This window comes from Charadrius vociferus, unplaced genomic scaffold, assembly GCF_000708025.1.
Source record: "Charadrius vociferus isolate BGI_N301 unplaced genomic scaffold, ASM70802v2 scaffold43, whole genome shotgun sequence".
Lineage (NCBI taxonomy): Eukaryota > Metazoa > Chordata > Aves > Charadriiformes > Charadriidae > Charadrius > Charadrius vociferus.
Genome location: NW_009648043.1, coordinates 7703107 through 7721961, shown reverse-complemented (window position 1 = coordinate 7721961; position 18855 = coordinate 7703107). Strand labels below are relative to the sequence as shown.

General features: G+C 44.0%; 1 protein-coding gene across 1 annotated transcript in view; it reads left to right on the top strand.

Annotated features, from left to right (window-relative positions):
* The window catches only part of CFTR (cystic fibrosis transmembrane conductance regulator (ATP-binding cassette sub-family C, member 7)), a 90757-nt gene extending 73209 nt beyond the window's left edge, over positions 1-17548 (top strand). The window contains exons 22-27 of the mRNA XM_009883680.1: positions 466-708; positions 2842-2997; positions 11067-11156; positions 14288-14460; positions 14814-14919; positions 17342-17548. Of these exons, the coding sequence (XP_009881982.1) occupies positions 466-708; positions 2842-2997; positions 11067-11156; positions 14288-14460; positions 14814-14919; positions 17342-17548 (975 nt within the window). The remainder of the gene's footprint in view (positions 1-465; positions 709-2841; positions 2998-11066; positions 11157-14287; positions 14461-14813; positions 14920-17341) is intronic.
* The last annotated feature ends 1307 nt before the right edge of the window (positions 17549-18855 follow it).

Here is an 18855-nt window from a genome sequence, read left to right as displayed (position 1 = left end):
ATTGTTCCTCTTTACCTGATGCTGCTGCTTTACATCTTTAAATTCCTAGCATTCTGCTGATCTTTCGAGATAAGTCATTATTCAAGGAACTTCAATTTTTGGGTTGGGCAACCCCCTACAGGAGGAAGGAGTTGAGGACTCCAAGATTGCTTTCATGGTCATACTTTGTTTTCATAAATACAAGTCATCTACTGTTTTCAAAATACATTTTTAAAGGTAGAAAGAGCTATTGCATCCATTTAAAAATTAAGCAAGTGGAATCACATATTTGACCAATGTCAGTAGTAGAAGAGCAATAGAATATAGAGCTCTATATAAGAAGTATCCTACCTTTGAAAATTCTATCCTGGTATAATTTACACAGAAAAGAGACTCACTGGCTAGGAATTAGGAAAAATTTGATTTCATTTGTTTTGGTAGCTAAGTATTAATTGCAATTAGAATACTGTTTGTTTTGATTCCTAGATGCGGTCTGTCGGACGCATATTTAAATTCATTGACATGCCAACCGAAGAGACGAAAACCATTAAGCCACAGAAGAACAACCAGCTTTCAGATGCCCTTGTAATTGAAAACAGGCATGCAAAGGAAGAGAAGAACTGGCCATCCGGGGGCCAAATGACTGTGAAGGACCTTACAGCCAAATACGGTGAAGGAGGAGCTGCTGTGTTAGAAAACATTTCTTTTTCAATAAGTTCAGGGCAGAGGGTGAGGCACTGTTTTGTTGTGTTTGATCTGACTTCTATTACGCTTAACAGTAGAAGTGTCATGATAAACCTATTCATTAAGTAAAGAGTAGGTTGAGTTCAATAAGGTTTTGTAAATGGAAACATGAAATTATCACAAAACAAAGTATCATCTGAAGCACCTGAAGAACAGAAATGTCTTGTGTCTCTTCCTAAAAAGAGCTCATCTGTAGGATTATTAACTACAAACAAACAACAACAAAAAAAAAAAAGGCAAGGAAAATCTGCCTTAGTTATCCTAGAAATCTCGAGGCTATTTACACCCCAGTGAAGCACAATGGGGATGTTTGCTGGCCACGAGGAGCAGAATATACCGATAAAATATATATGCAGCAGTTCCCCAAGTCGTATTCCTGTGCCTGAAGTCGTTCACCTTCTCCTCCTGGGGAGAGAGAAGCTTACTGGTGAGCGCAGATGCTGGGGGCAGCCTGACCCAGGTGGAGCAGGGCACGAAAGAATACCAGCTGCTGTGCCAAGGGTAACGCACTGCTGGCTCCACCAGCTGGAGGGTGGAGGTGCCGACTCGCCCATTCGATGAGGGCTCTACACCACCCCAAATTATTATATAACAAACCATAACAGCTCTATTCTTCAGAAGATTGACAAACCTCTAATTAATCTTCATGAGCGTTTGGGATCGCGTTCAAGAAAGAGCTTTAGTTTGAGGACAGCAGTTAAGCAGGGGTTTAACACTTTGCTTTAAGTTCATGCTGAAGGACCATCCTCGGTGGGGCGGGGAGGAAAGGCTCCCACGATTTCTTGAGCTGGAGCCATACAGACAAAGAGGAGATTTTAACTCTCCCACGTAGATGAGAAAACAGGTTCAGTGACAGCTCCCTGGCCTTGCCATCAGACAGCTCTTTGCTCCCAGTTTGGAAAGCACCAGCCCCTGCCAGGTTTGGTAGGTCTGTCTTGGTTTACATGAACTGAATGTTTCATCTACTAAGTTTGAGGGCACCAAAATTTTGAAACGGGGGTTCTGACTTCCTGTAGCACCATCCTAAAACTGCTCTGCCTTTGGAAGAGAGGCACCTGTGATTCCTGGAGCGTGGAGGTGTGGGTGCCGCTGCAGTCTGGCAGATTTACTTCCTGGAAAATCCCTTGAAGCAATGGAGTATGGAAAATGAAAGATACTTTTGTACTGTACGGAGAGGGGGCAGAGCAATTAAAACAAAGATCCTTTTTTCAATGGCTCTGATTTAGGAACTCAATCCAATTTTGGTGATGAACCCTGGACTCAGAGGTAACGTTTCCAGAATTGGAGCTTGATCCTTAAACTGGAGAGGGTTTGTCTCTGCCCCATAGGGAAGCACGTGTAAAACAAGCAGGAAAGGGCAGAGCTCTCGTCTGCTGAGGGGTTTGATGCAACACAGCGCAGAGCTTTGCTCGTCTGGTTCGGAGGCCTGAGGCACCATTAAGGAAAGCACGCCAGCCAGCAGGAAGAATCCCCTTCTTCACCTTCACATGTATATTGTCACCCTACAAAAGCAGCCCACACTTAGACAGCACTAGTTGTGTAAAACCCATCTTTTCTCAGCATTTGCTGGGAGTTACTGCAGATATTGCTCGTTCCAGCGATAGATCAGTGCAATCCCATAAGGGAAACACATATAAAAAAACCCTCAGCCTCGGGCCCAAGACACCCACTACAAATTCATGACCTGATCAGAGTTAGACCCTCTAATTTGAATTATATGGAAGTGGGGTAACTCCATAGAGTGATTCGAGGGCACTCCCTACTTGTTTTTTGTCTGCTGGATGGGGTTTTGCTGAAGAGGGCTTCTTAGCAAAAGAAAGGGGAAAGGCACAAAGAACTGGACTAATCAGTATAAGACAATATATAAGCATATTTCTGTTATTCAGCTAAGGGTAGGCTAACATATCTTTTTTCTTAGTTAATTCTAACAAAACAAAGAAGAGTATGGCCCAGTGTTTTGTTCAGCCCTTGTTTTTATAATTCCCAAATTAACGACATTTACTATCCTGGTGAGATCCATTTGGTTTGTTCTCCACTGCTGAGATCTCTGTTTCTGCCTTCATCTGTGGTTAATATGTGAGCAGTATTAAGTGTTTGTTTTTATGATTTGCATTGCAGGTGGGCCTTTTAGGGAGAACTGGTTCAGGAAAAAGCACTTTACTTTTTGCATTTTTGAGACTGCTGAATACAGAAGGGGATATCCAGATTGACGGAGTCTCTTGGAACACGGTCAGCGTGCAGCAATGGAGAAAGGCATTTGGAGTGATTCCTCAGGTAATGAGATTATTGTATATTTGTGTGCCTTTATTTTCATTGGTTCTATATTCATATCATTACCTTCAAGCTGGAAGCTAGGTTTTTTTATGCTGAGAAACAGAAACAAAAGGCAAAGATTTTGTGAAAAGGGAGATGGATGGATGGATGGATGGATGCAATGATTCACAGCTAACTCTACTTTTTGAGGGTTTCTATGCCCCTGATAAAAGAACTCTTCTAGAAACGGGAAAGTACAGCACACTCAAAGAGAAGTGTTCATAGGCTGCTTATCCCTGGACCTCCGAAACAGTTTGCATGTTGATTCAAAATAAGATAATGCCACCTGAAGAAAAAAATACCATCAATGGTGCTCTCAGCTACTGTTTTCCAAAGCCCCACATCACTTATTATGGTTAACATGTGAATACTATACATTGCCTGTTTTCCCTGACAGACCAGTATCAGAATTACTGCTTTTCTCATATTTTACTAGACCACTAGCTGATCCCCAGCTTGGACTCATCACTTTTTTAGCTGTCACCTCTCATTACTGTGTCATGGTGCATGTATAAGGGAGCACTTCACATTGTTTATGCTTGCTGCAGTCCCAGCATATGGGAAGTAAAACCATTTCAGAGATGAAAAAGGAAGCAGCTCCTCACTTGGGTTCGGGCACCCTAATACTCTCAAATAACTGGAACAAGAAAAATAGTCTAAGGATGAGCAAACAAACTGAAAAGGGCTTCTGAGTCCCTTGCCAATGTCCCCACCACTAATGTAGTGTCCTACATTAGTTAAAGCTCTGGTTGATCTGTCACAAAAATGAAAATTATTGGCTGCATGCAGTAACTCTAAAAAGTGATTGCTCACTGTAAAGGTAGGAATGAAAGGTGATGGAATGAACTGTGTAATTTTAATGTCATGTTTTGTATTTTTGTTGTTGAAAGCTGTCAGTCCTTTCTATCAACATTGATACAGGAGTAAACCATATTGGCTTTCTTTTCTTTGAAAGCTATACACTGGGTATTTCTTCAGCTACTAAACATACGGTCTTTTTTATAATAATGTTCATTCCTTTGGAAATCTTGTGAGTGTGGCAGAATAATTCAGGTAACTGTTGACTGCAATCTTACCAATGAGTCACTTGTGGTATCAGGAGGCAGAGGGACACAAGATGCAGATCAGCCTGCCACACTGTGACAGGACATGCAGTCTGTCCTGCCTTTATCCATCCTTGAGGGGTGGTTACTAGCTCCAGAGACTGATAAGTATGGTTTGATACTTGGTCACCCTTGTTGGCCCACCCTGGAGGAGCGGGCCACCCAGGGTGACCAAGGATCTCCTTTTGACTGCCAGCTGTCAAACCCTTGTGGTGCTATTCCTCCCATCCTGTCCCCACTGTAAAGGAGTTGCCAGCTGCTTTCTGTGCATATTGGTTTGTTCCCAGATAGCCTACTCTCTTAGAAAGGTGGTTACTGTCTTAGAAAGCCGGTGAAGTGCAGTGAACATATGTGTGGTATAATGCACTGACTACAGGAGGTGTGGTTGTGCGCTGACTGCACGAGGTACTGTAAAATAGTTGGAGGGACCCTGGAACAGCCAGCTGCTTTAACTGAAAAAATATGCTGTCAGGTTTTTTATTTTGGTTTTCTTTTCCATAACCGTCATAGCAGAGCAGAGGTCTGTCTTCACTTTCACCTTCTGCTGGGTGTGTAGGCTGAATTCTGCTTTCTACCACAATACAACAAACCAAACTAATTGTAGTGAAGTCACTAACACGATTGTCACTCAGTCGCTATAGTCACTCCTGATTTATTTCAGTGTCACAGAGGTGGGATTTAACTCTCATCGAGCTGTTCCTGATGACACTGTATTGGCGTTTGTAGCTGTTAAAAGATGCTGAAATGCTCATGCTGGAAATGCAACAGCTTTGATTTTATAAACACAAGAGGGACTCTAAATTTAATTCTTCTACTTAACGATCAGTTTTGTGTTGCAATAGCTCCCCTTTCAAAAATGTTATCCCACAGTAGCCTGAGTGGCATTTATTTAAGGTAGACGTGCAAAGAAAGCACAACGCTCTCCTCTCTGTGCCTTTCCACAATCATGCTCTGAAATTTCCTCAAAGGCAGCAATTTTTTAGCACTTTGACTTTGCCAGAACAGACCCTTTCTTCACTGCCAAGTTACAGCCCGAACAAAACAGAACCAAGAGAGCGGTGGTGAGTCCACTGGTTAGACTTGTTCCTTGCCTGAGCTCTACCGACAGGCTGGTTGGTCACACGCTGTCTGCTGAGTGGAGGTTAGCTTGGCAAGCTGCCCTGTGATGGCTGACCGGGTGTCACCTTTTGTGTCCTCTCTTCAACATTTTCACGTCTATCTATTCCTGTAAACTTTTGTTTCTTTATTATTGCTGGTTCGTTTCTGCGGCTTGATTGGTGGTTGCAAGCATGAGAAAAAGTCACCCCTTCAGATCGAGGCAGTTGTGCAGTGAACTGCTAACGCAACTGTGTCTATTTAGTTTGGAGGACAGGTATGTTATACAGCTGTCCTCCAAAGGATGGCTGTATAGGATGAAGGATGCTTCAAAGGATGGCTGTATAGGCTGAAGCATGCTTTTACCAGCATAAGCTATATCTCCATTTGGAAATTTTCCTGACGTAGCTATATAGCCGAGTATAACTTTCTGTACTGGAAGGAGCTTCCCTGTCTCTCCCATAATCATCCTTTTGCTCTCAGCCATTTCTTCCTTTGGGATGTGGTTGGCCAGCAGGGTTTCTGCTTTCCATCTCCAGCTGTCCTTGGGAACACATGAGCTGAGGGGAAAACTGAATGCTTGATAACAAGTAGCCTCCTTGTCTCAGTGAAAAATATGATTGATCTCATAGCTGAGTACTCACTACAGAGTCACTGTATAGAACCATAGAATGGTTTAGGTTGGAAGGGACCTTGAAGATCATCGAGTTCCAACCCCCCTGCCATAGCCACGGACACCTCCCACTAGACCAGGTTGCCCAAGGCCCCATCCAGCCTGGCCTTGAACACCTCCAGGGATGGGGCCTCAACAACCTCTCTGGGCAACCTGTTCCAGTGCCTTGCCACCCTTAAAGTGAAAAACTTCTTCCTAATATTTAATCTAAACCTCCCCTCTTCCAGTTTAGAGCCATTCCCCCTCGTCCTATCGCTACTTGCCCTAGTAAAAAGTCCTTCCCCAGCTCTCCTGTAGGCCCCCTTTAGGTACTGGAAGGCCACAATAACATCTCCCTGGAGCCTTCCCTTCTCCAGGCTGAACAGCCCCAACTCTCTCAGCCTCACCTCATAGAAGAGGTGCTCCAGCCCTCTTCAGCCATCAGCAAAATGTGAGAGCTATTTATTACAGAAGCAGTGTACCTTGCCCTTCTGCTAGTGAGATGCATTGCTAGTTCATTGTTAAAATTACACTTTTAGTTCAGTGTGGAAGTCCCTAACACATGGACCAATGCCAAAAAATCCAAGCCCTCCATTCTCTGGAAAGTCATGGGAGTTGCCAGTCTGTTTGCGTGCTTCAGCTCGCAGCTCCTGTCCCAAAGCCTTGCCAAAGAACGGCACAAAGATGCCTCAAAAGTTCCCACATTCAGAATGAAATGAAGTTTTCACCAGCACTTTCCCAGCAGGGAAGAGAAATTGCACATGCCACCCTGCTTTTCCCAGCAGAACAAAGGCAGCCTTTTGTTCTTTGCCATTCACTTATGGCTTCAGAATGGGGTGGGGTGAGGGGGTGGAAAGTTGCCTTTCCTTTCCAGGGAGCCTGGCCTACAACACATATCCAACATGTGGATATTCACCATCTCCAGGAGAGGCTTCGCTAACAAAAGGAGGACAGAGTTCTGCTTGAGGCATGCTTCCTCCTGAAAACTTTCCAACGCTATCCTTCTCTTTCCTACCCCTATATGTCCCCATTTAGAAGAAAAGAAGTGTTTTTCCTCTGTGGGAACCTCATTGATGCATACCTGCGTATCACACACAGTGTCCTAACACACCGCCATCTGTTCCACACGGGCGATGCTGGAATGGCCTGAGGGGTGGTCAGGGATCCCGCTGAGCCAGAGCAAAGGCAAAAACCTGTTTCTTTCAGTATCTCAAATCCAGCTGTCAGCGCGTTGCAGTGGCGTGAAGGGGAAAATCATATAAAACACATTTCCTGGAGCACCCATAAGGAAGTTCCTTCCTGTAGTTCCTCACACGCCGGTGCCGCTGAAGCACAGCCTGACCACAGCGCTGCTCATACAGGATGTTTGTCATTCTCATGCAAAACAATTACTCCAGCGATAACGGGCCGTTTGAAGAGTAATCGCAGCCTATCACCCCTTCTTTCTGGGCAGTCCTTTCTGATGTTTCTGCAAGAGTTTCCTCACCACTTTTCCAGGGTGAGGACCTCTAGCTGCATCTGCTTTCAACACACTGAAGCTCTTTTGCATACAGGTCCTCCTGCAGATTGCATCTTGAAGTATTTAATGGAGCCAAATTAAGGAAATGCCTTTAGAAATTTGTCTTTGGATGGAGAACAGGAGACCTGCAGCAAATTTTCCATTAAAATAAATGAGGAGAAACCCGAGACCCATAAGGTGCTGCCAGCTCAAAGGGAGGGGATGACTTTTGGTGTCTTCTTGAGTGTTATTCCACTGCATCCTGGTGGATCTCACACCATTTTCTATGTGTGAATGCTCCATACAGAGTTAGCTTAGCATGGAGAACGAGATCACTACAGTTTGTGGGACTGCAAGCTGACGAAAAAAAAAAAATCAAATCACTTTTGCTCTGTTATTTTACTTAAGAAGCAAAATTTAGCAAGTTTTACCTTGTAGTTCAAATTTTTCAGTAGCTATCTCACTTTGCTCATTATGTCTGTCTGTCTCTCTGCCTGTCTGTCTCCAGCACTGTTTCATTGCCCCTCACACCCTTCAGGGCTGGTCACTTTTAGAGGTGGTGGAGGTGCCTGTTTTGCAGCGTGCCAGGGCACTCCTGCACAGTGCAGCCTGATGGGCAGCGCCGCTCCACCGAGGTGGTCCCACAGAAGGTCCCACAGAAGCTGGGTTCCTGCAGGACATCGATGGGTCAGCATCACCGTACCGGGGAGCATCTGCTGCACCAGACCCATGCACAGAGCACCTGGGGACATTAATTAGCAACCCCACATGCTCATTTCAGGCAGTATATAAGTTGTTTTCTGCATCACGGGTTCAGCACTTGTGTTGGCCAGTAAGCTCTATGGGATGCAGAGGTTTTAGCATCTTCAGGGGAGAACGTTACAGAAATGGTCCCCAAAAAACTTGCAGAAGGTCTTTGTTGCTCCCATGCTCTTATTCTTGTCTATAAATATTTTAACCTAAATGTTAAAGTTAAGGTCCCTAAAGGACACTTCTGAAGACAAACCCTCTAACTCTGCACCTAATACAAAAGCATTCACATAGGAATTTGATTTTCTTTCATGTTGATATTGTTGCCATAATATATACGAAGCAGAGGAGGCTACATGGAGGTCATATTGTTGTTACTCTGACTTCTCTGTATGTGTAGCTGGTGTATGGTTCCAGCTGATGTTGCATTTAGCCTGCAGCCCTGGGGAGTATGGGAACAAGGGGCCATGGGTCTCGCTGAGGAGCTGCACATGGGTTGTCTTTTCGTTGCAACAGCAGCTACTCACGGCCAGATACCTCACTCATTATCAGCTTCTTGTCAACTGATCCTTTACTCTTCTGTACACATCTGCTTAGGTACTTCAGGGTCTTGATTCTCCACAAAACACTTAAATCACTTAGGAAGCTTATCGACACAGGCTGGGTGTATCTCACACCGTAACCAATGCGCAGATGCTGTAGCCACTGAGGGGGATTAATGCCTTTCAGAGGAGTTGATTTACAATATTTGGGGTGGTCAGAACATAAACATGACCATATTTATATTCCCGAGTGTTTTGCTTCTGGGTGGATGTGAGGTTGGAGAAACTATTTGTTGTATGATCACAGCCATTATCATCCTGGGTGAATTTGAACAACTGACTGAGAAGGAAATGATTCCAGATTTGCTGCCAGTCATCTATTCCCCCTTCCAATGCTCCCTGAATTTCTTTTTCTTCCATATTTATAAATAACACAAAAGTCCATGGGATTAAAATTGGGGTGTTTTTTTTTTTTCACTTTAGACTTCTAGCTTTTAAGAATTTGGGTTGTTTTTTTTCTGCTTCTTTTTAAGTGAACTCTAAACTGCCCACATGACTCACATGATATTTACTCAAGTGAACCCTATGTGTTTTCTAATGAGCTGGGAGGAAGGGGATGTTGGAATGGAGAGAGAAGTACCCGAATTAAGGACAATGAAATATTTACCTTGGGGAAAAAAACCCCAAACCTAAAACCCCACCTTTTGGGAACAGCTTGCTTTTAGTGCCCTACTTCTTGAAAGCACAATTATTAGGAACAACAGCAGTTTCTGAAGAAAGTAGTACACTTTATTTCTCTGCCTGCTGCACTTCAGAAGGAGTTCAGCACTGTCTTCTTTAAAACTGGTTTGTTCAGTTAACTGCTCTTTACCACTGAGAAATGAAAATACCTATTCCATTAGTTAAATGTATGGCGCTCAAAGTGTGAACAAACCCCACATCCGACACTGTTTCCACAGCATTATTATTTCCACCACACCCACTACTTCTAAGGATCTAATCCCGCTGCAAATATGTCACCCCGCTCACGCCACCTGAGCGGTGCAGGGCATGGGAAAAGGACTGTGCCGTACTTCACCGAAGCGTTCATTGTTATTAACAATCACGGTTATAAAGGAAAGAGTCTGCTCTTCCCCATAGACTCTACCAAAAGTGTTTCCATGACTTTTAGCCGTGTGCGCTGCCGCCTCTGCCGCGGCTGGGTTGGTGTGTCGCTGGCAGTGTGGTGAAGGTACCATGGCACTGAAATCCACCCCGCTGACTGTGGGACATCACCGTGCAGCTGCTTTTCTCCTCCGGTCTCTTGAATCAGGTGCTTCATTCTCTCTTCCACCAAAGAAGTTCTTGGCAACAGTTTATGTCTCTTAATTAAGCAAATGAATTAATGCAATTTATTTTCCTCTGCTGTGTTTAAACTTTTAGTTAATCACAATTAAATAATTAATGTAAACGTGTGTATAAATCACTTGGAAATCTGATGAAAGAATGCCAAGTTCCCAGGTTAGGTCAGGTGGAAATCGTGGTAGACAAGCCAAACGCTGGGAAAGTACTTGCTAAGAATATTCTCTCAGCCATTTTCTGCTGGTACAGCTCATCCTTCACTGCTTTTGGTAGTGTTTCACTAGTTCTATAAAGTCCTAGACTTTAACTGCCAAGAAATTATGTGGCTGTAAATTGCTGGCAGTTCAACACATTTTCTCTAAATAAATATTTTCTTTAGGAAGACAAAAGAGAAGAAAATAATTGTCTCAAATCTTTCCCCTGGGTATTTGTTCCGTATGTACAAGGAAAGAGCAAGCAAACGGTAATATTTCTCAAGAAGGCACTTACATTCTTTGAGAGCGAGTTCTCCCTGCTACAAGCGGCAGGTGTACCTCGCAGCGCAGAAACCAGCAGCTTGGGTTTATCTCATGAGAAATGTTGTGCAACCTCAGTGTCCCTTGAAGAACCTCATTTCCACCAGAAGCTCACACGCCCACCCCATTTAAAAAGAGATTAAACAAATATTTAATTTCGCCTGAGTCATTGCTTTTCGAGCTACAAAATGTGTATCTAAGGGATGTTCGCCTAAATCTGCTTGCCGAAATGCGGGAGAAAAGAAGAATTGAGTAGTAAACTGCGGTGGGAGAAGGATGGGCTTTCAGGGTCAGGAAATGTGCGTCCTCTCCATCTGGTGTGACGGAAGGGAGGTGAGAGCCGGGAGAGAGCATGGGCCGTAGCACCCCTTTTTTCGGAACAATGTTTTAAAAAAATTTAATGACATGCAATAACCTTTATCTGGTACTTGCAGAAGGTTTTTGTTTTCTCTGTATGCTTTACAATTTACAATGCTTTACACAATGTTTCAGGGTATCCATCTACCTGTGTCTGTATATCATTTTTTCTTGTAGAAGGTGTTCATATTTTCTGGAACTTTTCGGAGGAATTTGGATCCTTATGGGCAGTGGAATGATGAAGAAATATGGAAAGTGGCAGAGGAGGTAAAACTGTTCAATGTTATTTGTATCCCTCTGGTGAAATGGTTACAGTAGAGTGCAGTGTAGGTCAAATGATTGTCATACGTTATATTTATACAGAGTCTTAGGAGAAAAAAGTGCTGAGTAAAGGTGACGCTGTGCTATAAAACATGTTTCCTTATTACCTAGTAAAAAAAGTGCCTTTGTCAGAGATTAAAAAAAAAAAAAAGATAAACTTCCATACAGGGCCAGTCTGGGTTCCTCATGCAGTGATTTAGCGTAGGTGAAGTTTTATGTTTGGCTCTGCTGGGTGACTGAGAAAAAAAAGTGGACGAAGCTGATACAGCAAAACGTCTTGTAATCTTTTCTTATTTTAATGCCTTGCCAAATATACGAAATCTCTGCAAGGCATTTTTCTACCCAAATGCATGAACTTGACTAGTAAACATTTTGGAGGCCAGAAAAAAAGCGAAAAATATCTATGGCCTGCTCTAGAAATAAGAGCGGTGTTACTGCAATCAGAAATATTTATATTGAGCTTAGAAAAATCTTTCCTCAAAATATTTTCCAGTTATTGTGATTCTCAGGCCACTGTGAAGCCAGCTGAGAAGGAGCACTCTCTGACACCGTGTTCGGGCTCATGTATGGCTTGTGTCACGGGCAGCTGCCTCTTGCGTGGAAAATAAGAATCATGGAATATTAGATATTGTGAACCTGAAGGGTTTCTTCTAATTTTATGTTGAGGTTTTAGCAACACTTTTGTTTTCAAATTCCCCGAGATTAGGGTCAGATTTTTACAATCCTTATTCCATGTTGAGCTAAAGCCTGTGCATTATGGTTGTCAGCTGCCACCTATTGGTTCTGCTGGTGCTAAATAGGTTGCACAGGTGTATATAATGCCGAGAAAAAAGTCAGGTGAGAGTTATGGGAGGGAAAGGGCTGCAGCCTAGAAAGCAAGTGCCTTTTTCCAAGCTAGAGATTACCTAATTAATACAGACTCAACAACGAATTGGTGTCGTTTTCCCTGTTCATTGCAAGTCTCAAGTATTAGAAAACACCTATAAGTGTGGGACTTAATCCGAGAGCTTCCCCCTTTCCCATCTGGGAGGTTAAATCTGGCTCTGCTCGCTCTCTTGGGTTTATCTAATTTCTTCCCTTTGTTTGGAAAAGGGGGAAGTAGACACTCTCTATGAGTAATTTACTGTAAAATAAAAACATCATGACATTTTTGGTTAAATGATGAGACAGCACTTTTTTATCTGGTCCTAGCAGGGTTAACGGGGTGCTCAGTGCTGTGTTTCTCCGCTTCTCGGGGGGCGGGGGATGGAGGGAATGGAGTGTGGATTAACATCCCCTTTCTTGAAAAAGACAAGGTCTCCTTCTGCTTTTGACGATTGTTTTCACTCTGTGTGTGAGTTGAGCCTGGGATTTTAAAGAGCTAAAACCTCATTTACAACAGCATGAAAAAAAAATACTTTGAAGTATTTATCATTAAGGATTTCGGCAAATCCATATGTGATGCAGAGGTTTTCATGCCATGGGTGAGAGTGCAAAGCAAATAGAAAAGAAAAAGAGCTGTAATACTTATTAGTAGGAGTGATTGGATTGTTTAAAGTGTTCATGCTCTTGAAATCTGGCTTGTTAGTGACAGTGAATCAGTGTAACTTCAGGAGCATGGCACAGAAAGTGAACTGTCAGCTTATCCCTGACCCACGTTGGCTGCTGAGGATTTAGGGAACACTGCTGAGGTCAGCATCTGCTTTTTATGCTCCTTGCAATCAGCTGCAGAGAGCAAGGCGTTGTCTGAACAGATGTCGGATATGTCACTTTTTATTGTGCTCATATTTCAGCACCTCAGTCTGTCAGACTCGCGTCAACTTTTGAGGCTCAGTTTTACTCTTACAGTCAGGTGTCAGGACCCTACAGGTACACAGAGAGACCTGGTGCAGTTTTAAGAAGAAAGCACCTTTTCCAGCCATTTGTTGCAAAATTTCATTAAAGGACACTATATGTGTTCCGAAGAGGAATGAGGAACAAAGCAGTGGCCCTAATGTGCTTATAAATAAAAGCATGAACCCTTCAGAAACACAACAGACATACCCACACTCCCCAGTTTAGTATTGTTTCATGTAAAATGGAAACACAAAGGAGGAATTCCAATTTTTTTTTGCCCTGGAATGAAAATGAATTGCAGATCAGCAATATTTCAAAAATGCAAGGGGGGCTCTTCATACACCACGTGGGTTGCATTGCGTTTTTATAACATCTTTTGGAGCAATGCAACTCACATATGTTTCCTAGTTCCCATATTTTATGAAAATTTCTCCATAAGCGCTGCTGATTAGGTCAAGGAGCACAGTGGGTTTGAACCTGTGGAAGACACAAAGCCTGGCTTTGAAGTCCACAAAATGCATCTCCCAGTGACAGTGAAAAGGAGCACTGGAAGAAACAGTCAGAAAACATCTCCTGGGCGGGGGTCCGGTTTCTGGTCAAAGTGAAGCAGCTTCACTTGGCACGGACACCCCTCTAAACATTTTGTCAGCAGTGCTAGAGGGAAGTCCGTCATGCCATTAGCATGAACAAAGTGTGCAGGACCTTTGGGGCAGTAAAAGTAGCAGATGTAAATGCTCTCAGAGACACAGAGACAACGGCCGGGGTGACCTGGGTTATTTTCTCTGTTGCCATAATGTAGCATGTGAATTTTGGTCGTTTCTTTTTACCCTCCTGACTAGGGTAAAACCAAGCCAAAGAGGCTTGGTTTCCTTTCAAAAATCACTTTCCTTAACATTTCCAATGACGTACATCGCTGCTGGATAAAAAGTTTCGAATGCATTGCTCTCTCTAGCCTGCTAACTCAGAATGTTTTGGTCAAAATGCCAAAACTCATTGTATGGGACAAACAAATGAAGCATTAACTCTCAGCTTCCCAACATAAATCCTAGCATGTTGTAAGAGTCAAATATTTCAGTGCTTTTCACATCATCCAGCTACTAGCTTGTAGTCTTTATAGGACAGGTTCTCCTTTTCATCAATTTGTATTTTCTCTTTGCTGTCAGAAATGGAAGACGAGGAAATTAAAGGCACTGGTTGCCATACCCACAGTCAACAATAGCTGTATCTCACTGATTTTTTCCTGTTCTTTTTCTTTCCCGCAGGTTGGGCTGAAGTCTGTAATTGAGCAATTTCCAGGCCAGCTTGATTTCGTTCTTGTGGATGGAGGCTGTGTCCTCAGTCACGGTCACAAACAGCTGATGTGCCTTGCCCGCTCAGTTCTCAGCAAAGCTAAAATCTTGCTGCTTGATGAACCAAGTGCTCACCTGGACCCTGTGTACGTTTTGTTCATTTGTTCTATTTTCTAATACGAAATAAGAAAATCAGTGAGGCAGCACCATCTAAAGAGAACTTTTGTAACTTGTCTGCTCTGTTACTAAACCTGGTTTCAGTAATACACATCAGTAATTGTGCATGGAGGATCAGAGTAGCCTAATTACAATCTTAGCTTTATGGCTGATACCTACTCTCACAGCAGAAATGTAGCACGCTGAGACACTGCTGAGTGTTGGTGTCCACACACGTGAGCTTTACAACACGCAGCGAGGCTATTAAATACCATCAGTAAAGTTAGGAGCTGTGCTGGCATGGACATTGCTGTCTAAACGCTGATGCTTGTTTGCCTTTCAGAACTTCCCAAGTGATCAGGAAGACTCTGAAGCATGCATTTGCCAACTGCACGGTGATACTCTCCGAACACAGGCTGGAGGCAATGCTGGAGTGCCAGCGATTTTTGGTGAGTGTTTTTCGTAGTCTCATATGCTGTTGTTTCATTACATTTGATGAATGTGCAAAACACACCAAGCCAAATTGATGAAGTCAGCTGGATTGATGGGGGTCATTCAGGGCAGTTGAGCAACCTAGTCACCTGCAGAAGAGCAGCAGGCTCCTGTGCGCTCTTTTACGTGAGCTGTGATAGACACCTGTCTTCAGATGAGCTGGGTCGCAATATGGAGGCGATTCTGCCCCTCTACTCTACTCTGGTGAGACCCCAACTGGAGTACTGTGTCCAGCTCTGGAACCCCCAACATAGGAAAGACACGGACCTACTGCAGTGTGTCCAGAGGAGAGCCACGAGGATGATCCGAGGGCTGGAGCACCTCTCCTGTGAGGAGAGGCTGAGAGAGTTGGGGTTGTTCAGCCTGGAGAAGAGAAGGCCCCGGGGAGATCTTATCGCGGCCTTCCAGTACCTAAAGGGGCACCTACAGGAGAGCTGGAGAGGGACTTTTTACAAGGGCATGTAGTGATAGGACGAGGGGGAATCGCTTCAAACTGGAAGCGGGCAGGTTTAGAATAGATATTAGGAAGAAATTTTTCACTCTGAGGGTGCTGAGACACTGGAATAGGTTGCCCAGAGAAGTTGTGGAAGCTCCACCCCTGGAGGTGTTCAAGGCCAGGCTGGATGGGGCTTGGAGCAACCTGGTCTAGTGGGAGGTGTCCGTGGCTATGGCAGGGGGGTTGGAACTCCATGATCTTCAAGGTGCCTTCCAACCTAAACCATTCTATGATTCTATGGGAGAGCTGGATTCCTTCCTTCAACCAGAACAGTTGTGTAGGTTACCCAGCTGCTGATCCAGGTAGCTTACATTGCCGATAGGCTCAGGAGCTCCAGAAAAATCCTAGCATCTCACAGAGCTTTACCATTGCTAATGCAGAAACAGCTGCACTTGCTCTTGAGCAATGGGAGGCTCCCTGGAGCAGCTATGTTTCCTGAGAAAACATCTGATGGTCAGAATTGCTGATTTCTTTTATTAAGCCACTTGAATATTCCTTTCTCATTTATTCAAGGTGACAAAGTATTGAAGTCCTGGGGTATTTCCTTTGATAGTAAATGGTTAGTAAAGGAAATAAAAGTCAAGTTATGTAATTGTTCTTAAAAATGAGGTTCCTTCCTCCGTATTTTCTTGACTGTTCCATTAGAGAGGACTTTCATTTTATTAGTGGAGTGAAACATGGTTTTCCATGTGTATTTCCTTGGGTTTATTGGCACAGCAGGAGGAATAGGGCCTGAAGTTGATGCAGGCTTATCAATAGGCAGGTTGTATGTCCTTTTGGATGTGCTGCTCCTCTAGGTGTGCTGGACCTCAGCCTCACCTCCAGCCCGCAGCCCATGCTGTGCTGGGCTGTGTCAGCAGAGCCCGGGCAGGCCGGCAGCCTCTGCCCGCAGCAGGTCTGCCACCCTCCAAACAACATTTTACCAACAGAGCTGCTAAAAGGTCTTTCCTGTCAGACCAGTGCCCTCACCCAGGATGTGCTGATGTTGCAGTGCCAGCAGAGGAGCCTGATTTTTCCCGGTCTGCTGCCTGACAGGGAAGGCTGGCACAGCCGTACAGGGCAAACCTGTTGTCTCCTTCAAACACGGGCCAGCAGCGCTTCCTTGTTTGGTGAGAAGAAAGCAAAGAAGGGCTGGCATCTTGCTGGCAGCTTTCTCCCTCTGCTTGAGATTTAACTCAATTTTCTGCAGTTAACGCTTTCTTAACCCGGCAATTTGGCAGTGCTGGGGAAATGCCACGGTACTTGGAGACATCAATAAACGATCTCAGAGGTAAAAATCAAGTCTCAAGGAGAAACCAGCAAGTCCAACGGCATTTTGTAACTTGAGCAACAGGAACATTTCATAGAACCATAGAATCATAGAATGGTTTAGGTTGGAAGGCACCTTGAAGATCATGGAGTTCCACCCCCCCTGCCATAGCCACGGACACCTCCCACTAGACCAGGTTGCTCCAAGCCCCATCCAGCCTGGCCTTGAACACCTCCAGGGGTGGAGCTTCCACAACTTCTCTGGGCAACCTATTCCAGTGTCTCAGCACCCTCATAGTGAAAAATTTCTTCCTAATATCTATTCTAAACCTGCCCTCTTCCAGTTTGAAGCCATTCCCCCTCGTCCTATCACTACATGTCCTTGTAAAAAGTCCTTCCCCAGCTCTTCTGTAGGTCCCCTTTAGGTGCTGGAAGGCCACAATAAGGTCTCCATTTCTGCATGTTAAAATTTTAGCGTCTGTTTTTATGGTTATAATTAGAAATCACAAACTATAAACTGGAATTTCCTGCTAGAAGATGATCTCTGTTGTGTCCCCATGTCTCTTCCCTTCTCTGTTAGCTGAATTCTGTCAGCGCCACCATTCCCCATGTAATGATGTGATATGTTTCTTCAGGTAATCGAGGACAATAAAGTGCGACAGTATGAATCCATTCAGAAGCTTCTGAACGAAAAGAGCTCCTTCAGGCAAGCCATCAGCCACGCTGACCGCCTTAAGCTACTCCCGGTGCACCACAGGAACTCCAGCAAACGCAAACCTAGACCCCAAATCACTGCCTTGCAGGAGGAGACGGAGGAAGAAGTACAGGAGACAAGGCTGTGAGACGTGGCGTGGGCACCCTCTTTGCGGAGCGACTCGTCAGCAGTGCCCCGCCATGACAGGACCAGCACTTCTGAACCTGCGGGAGCCATGCACAAATTGAACCTTGCAGGAGGTGCTCTCTGCAGCGACTACGCGTGCATTTGAGAATTACTTCCCTTCCATCATTAATCGTGTGCAACTTAGTACATTCTTTGAAGTTTTGCCACTTGTAATGGTAAGACCAGACTTCCTTTGAAAAGCTGCTCTAATGCGGTACAAGCGAGATGGCAAGCAGAAGTAACCTGCTTTGCCCGACATAATCATTTCAGAAAACTTTTAGAAATGTTCTTACTGAGGTGAGAGGTCCAGACAGCAGGAAGGATGTGAGACAAATAATCAAACCCGGGTGGAAAATAGAAAAATCAGAATGTGAAAAGCCTCTTTGGATTCACTTCCTGCAAACAAATTAAGGGACGATATCAGCAAGGCACACAGAAAACTTCCTCCTCTTTGTTTTTCATGGAGCAACTGTAGTTTCAACCGAGCAGAAAAAAAGCCCTTTTGTAAGAGCGCACGGCTCTGCCCTTGTAGGTGAGAATGAAGGAAGAGAGGATATTGACTTGCGAGCTGGTCAACATCTGTCATGTCTCCAGGGTTAAGGGAGAATTGGTATTTCCTTTTAAAACCTGAGAGGTGCTCCAGCCGACCCCGCACACCCTCGCGGTGGGATGGGTGCAGCCTCACCTCAGTCTCTAGCGAAAGGTAGGACTCCTGCCCGTGGAACTGTAGTAGTTGGCACAGGTCTGGCACCTTTGCGTGCCTTTTACTCTGGCCTAAAAAAAAAAAACAAAACCCCAAACAAAAAGAAGAAGAAACCTCTCTGAAGTAGACTTTAATAACGAAAATCATTTTTATACTCTTTTGGTTTGCAGTTTTATGATGAAACTGAACTTTCTCTAGGATATTTTATTTATTTTAATATTGTTGCAGACATTTACTAAGGAAATGATGTATTTTAAGAGTGATTATGTACTACAAAGAAAAATATATTTGTACAAAATGTTATATATTTTAATTGTTGGGTGGTTGTTGTTTTTTTTTTGCTACTAGTCTTTGATGTCACATTATGATAGAGCGGTTAAAAACCAGGGCAGCCCCAGAGCTAGGCCAGGTACTGTCCAATGCTGTCTTTGTGCCCTCAAGTATTCTAGCGATACAACCATTTCAGATTATCTTTTTTTTTTTTCTTTAAATAATAAAAAAGAATTAAATAAAAAAGAGACTGCCTGTACCACACGTTACAATACCCCCCCCCCCACCCACCCACC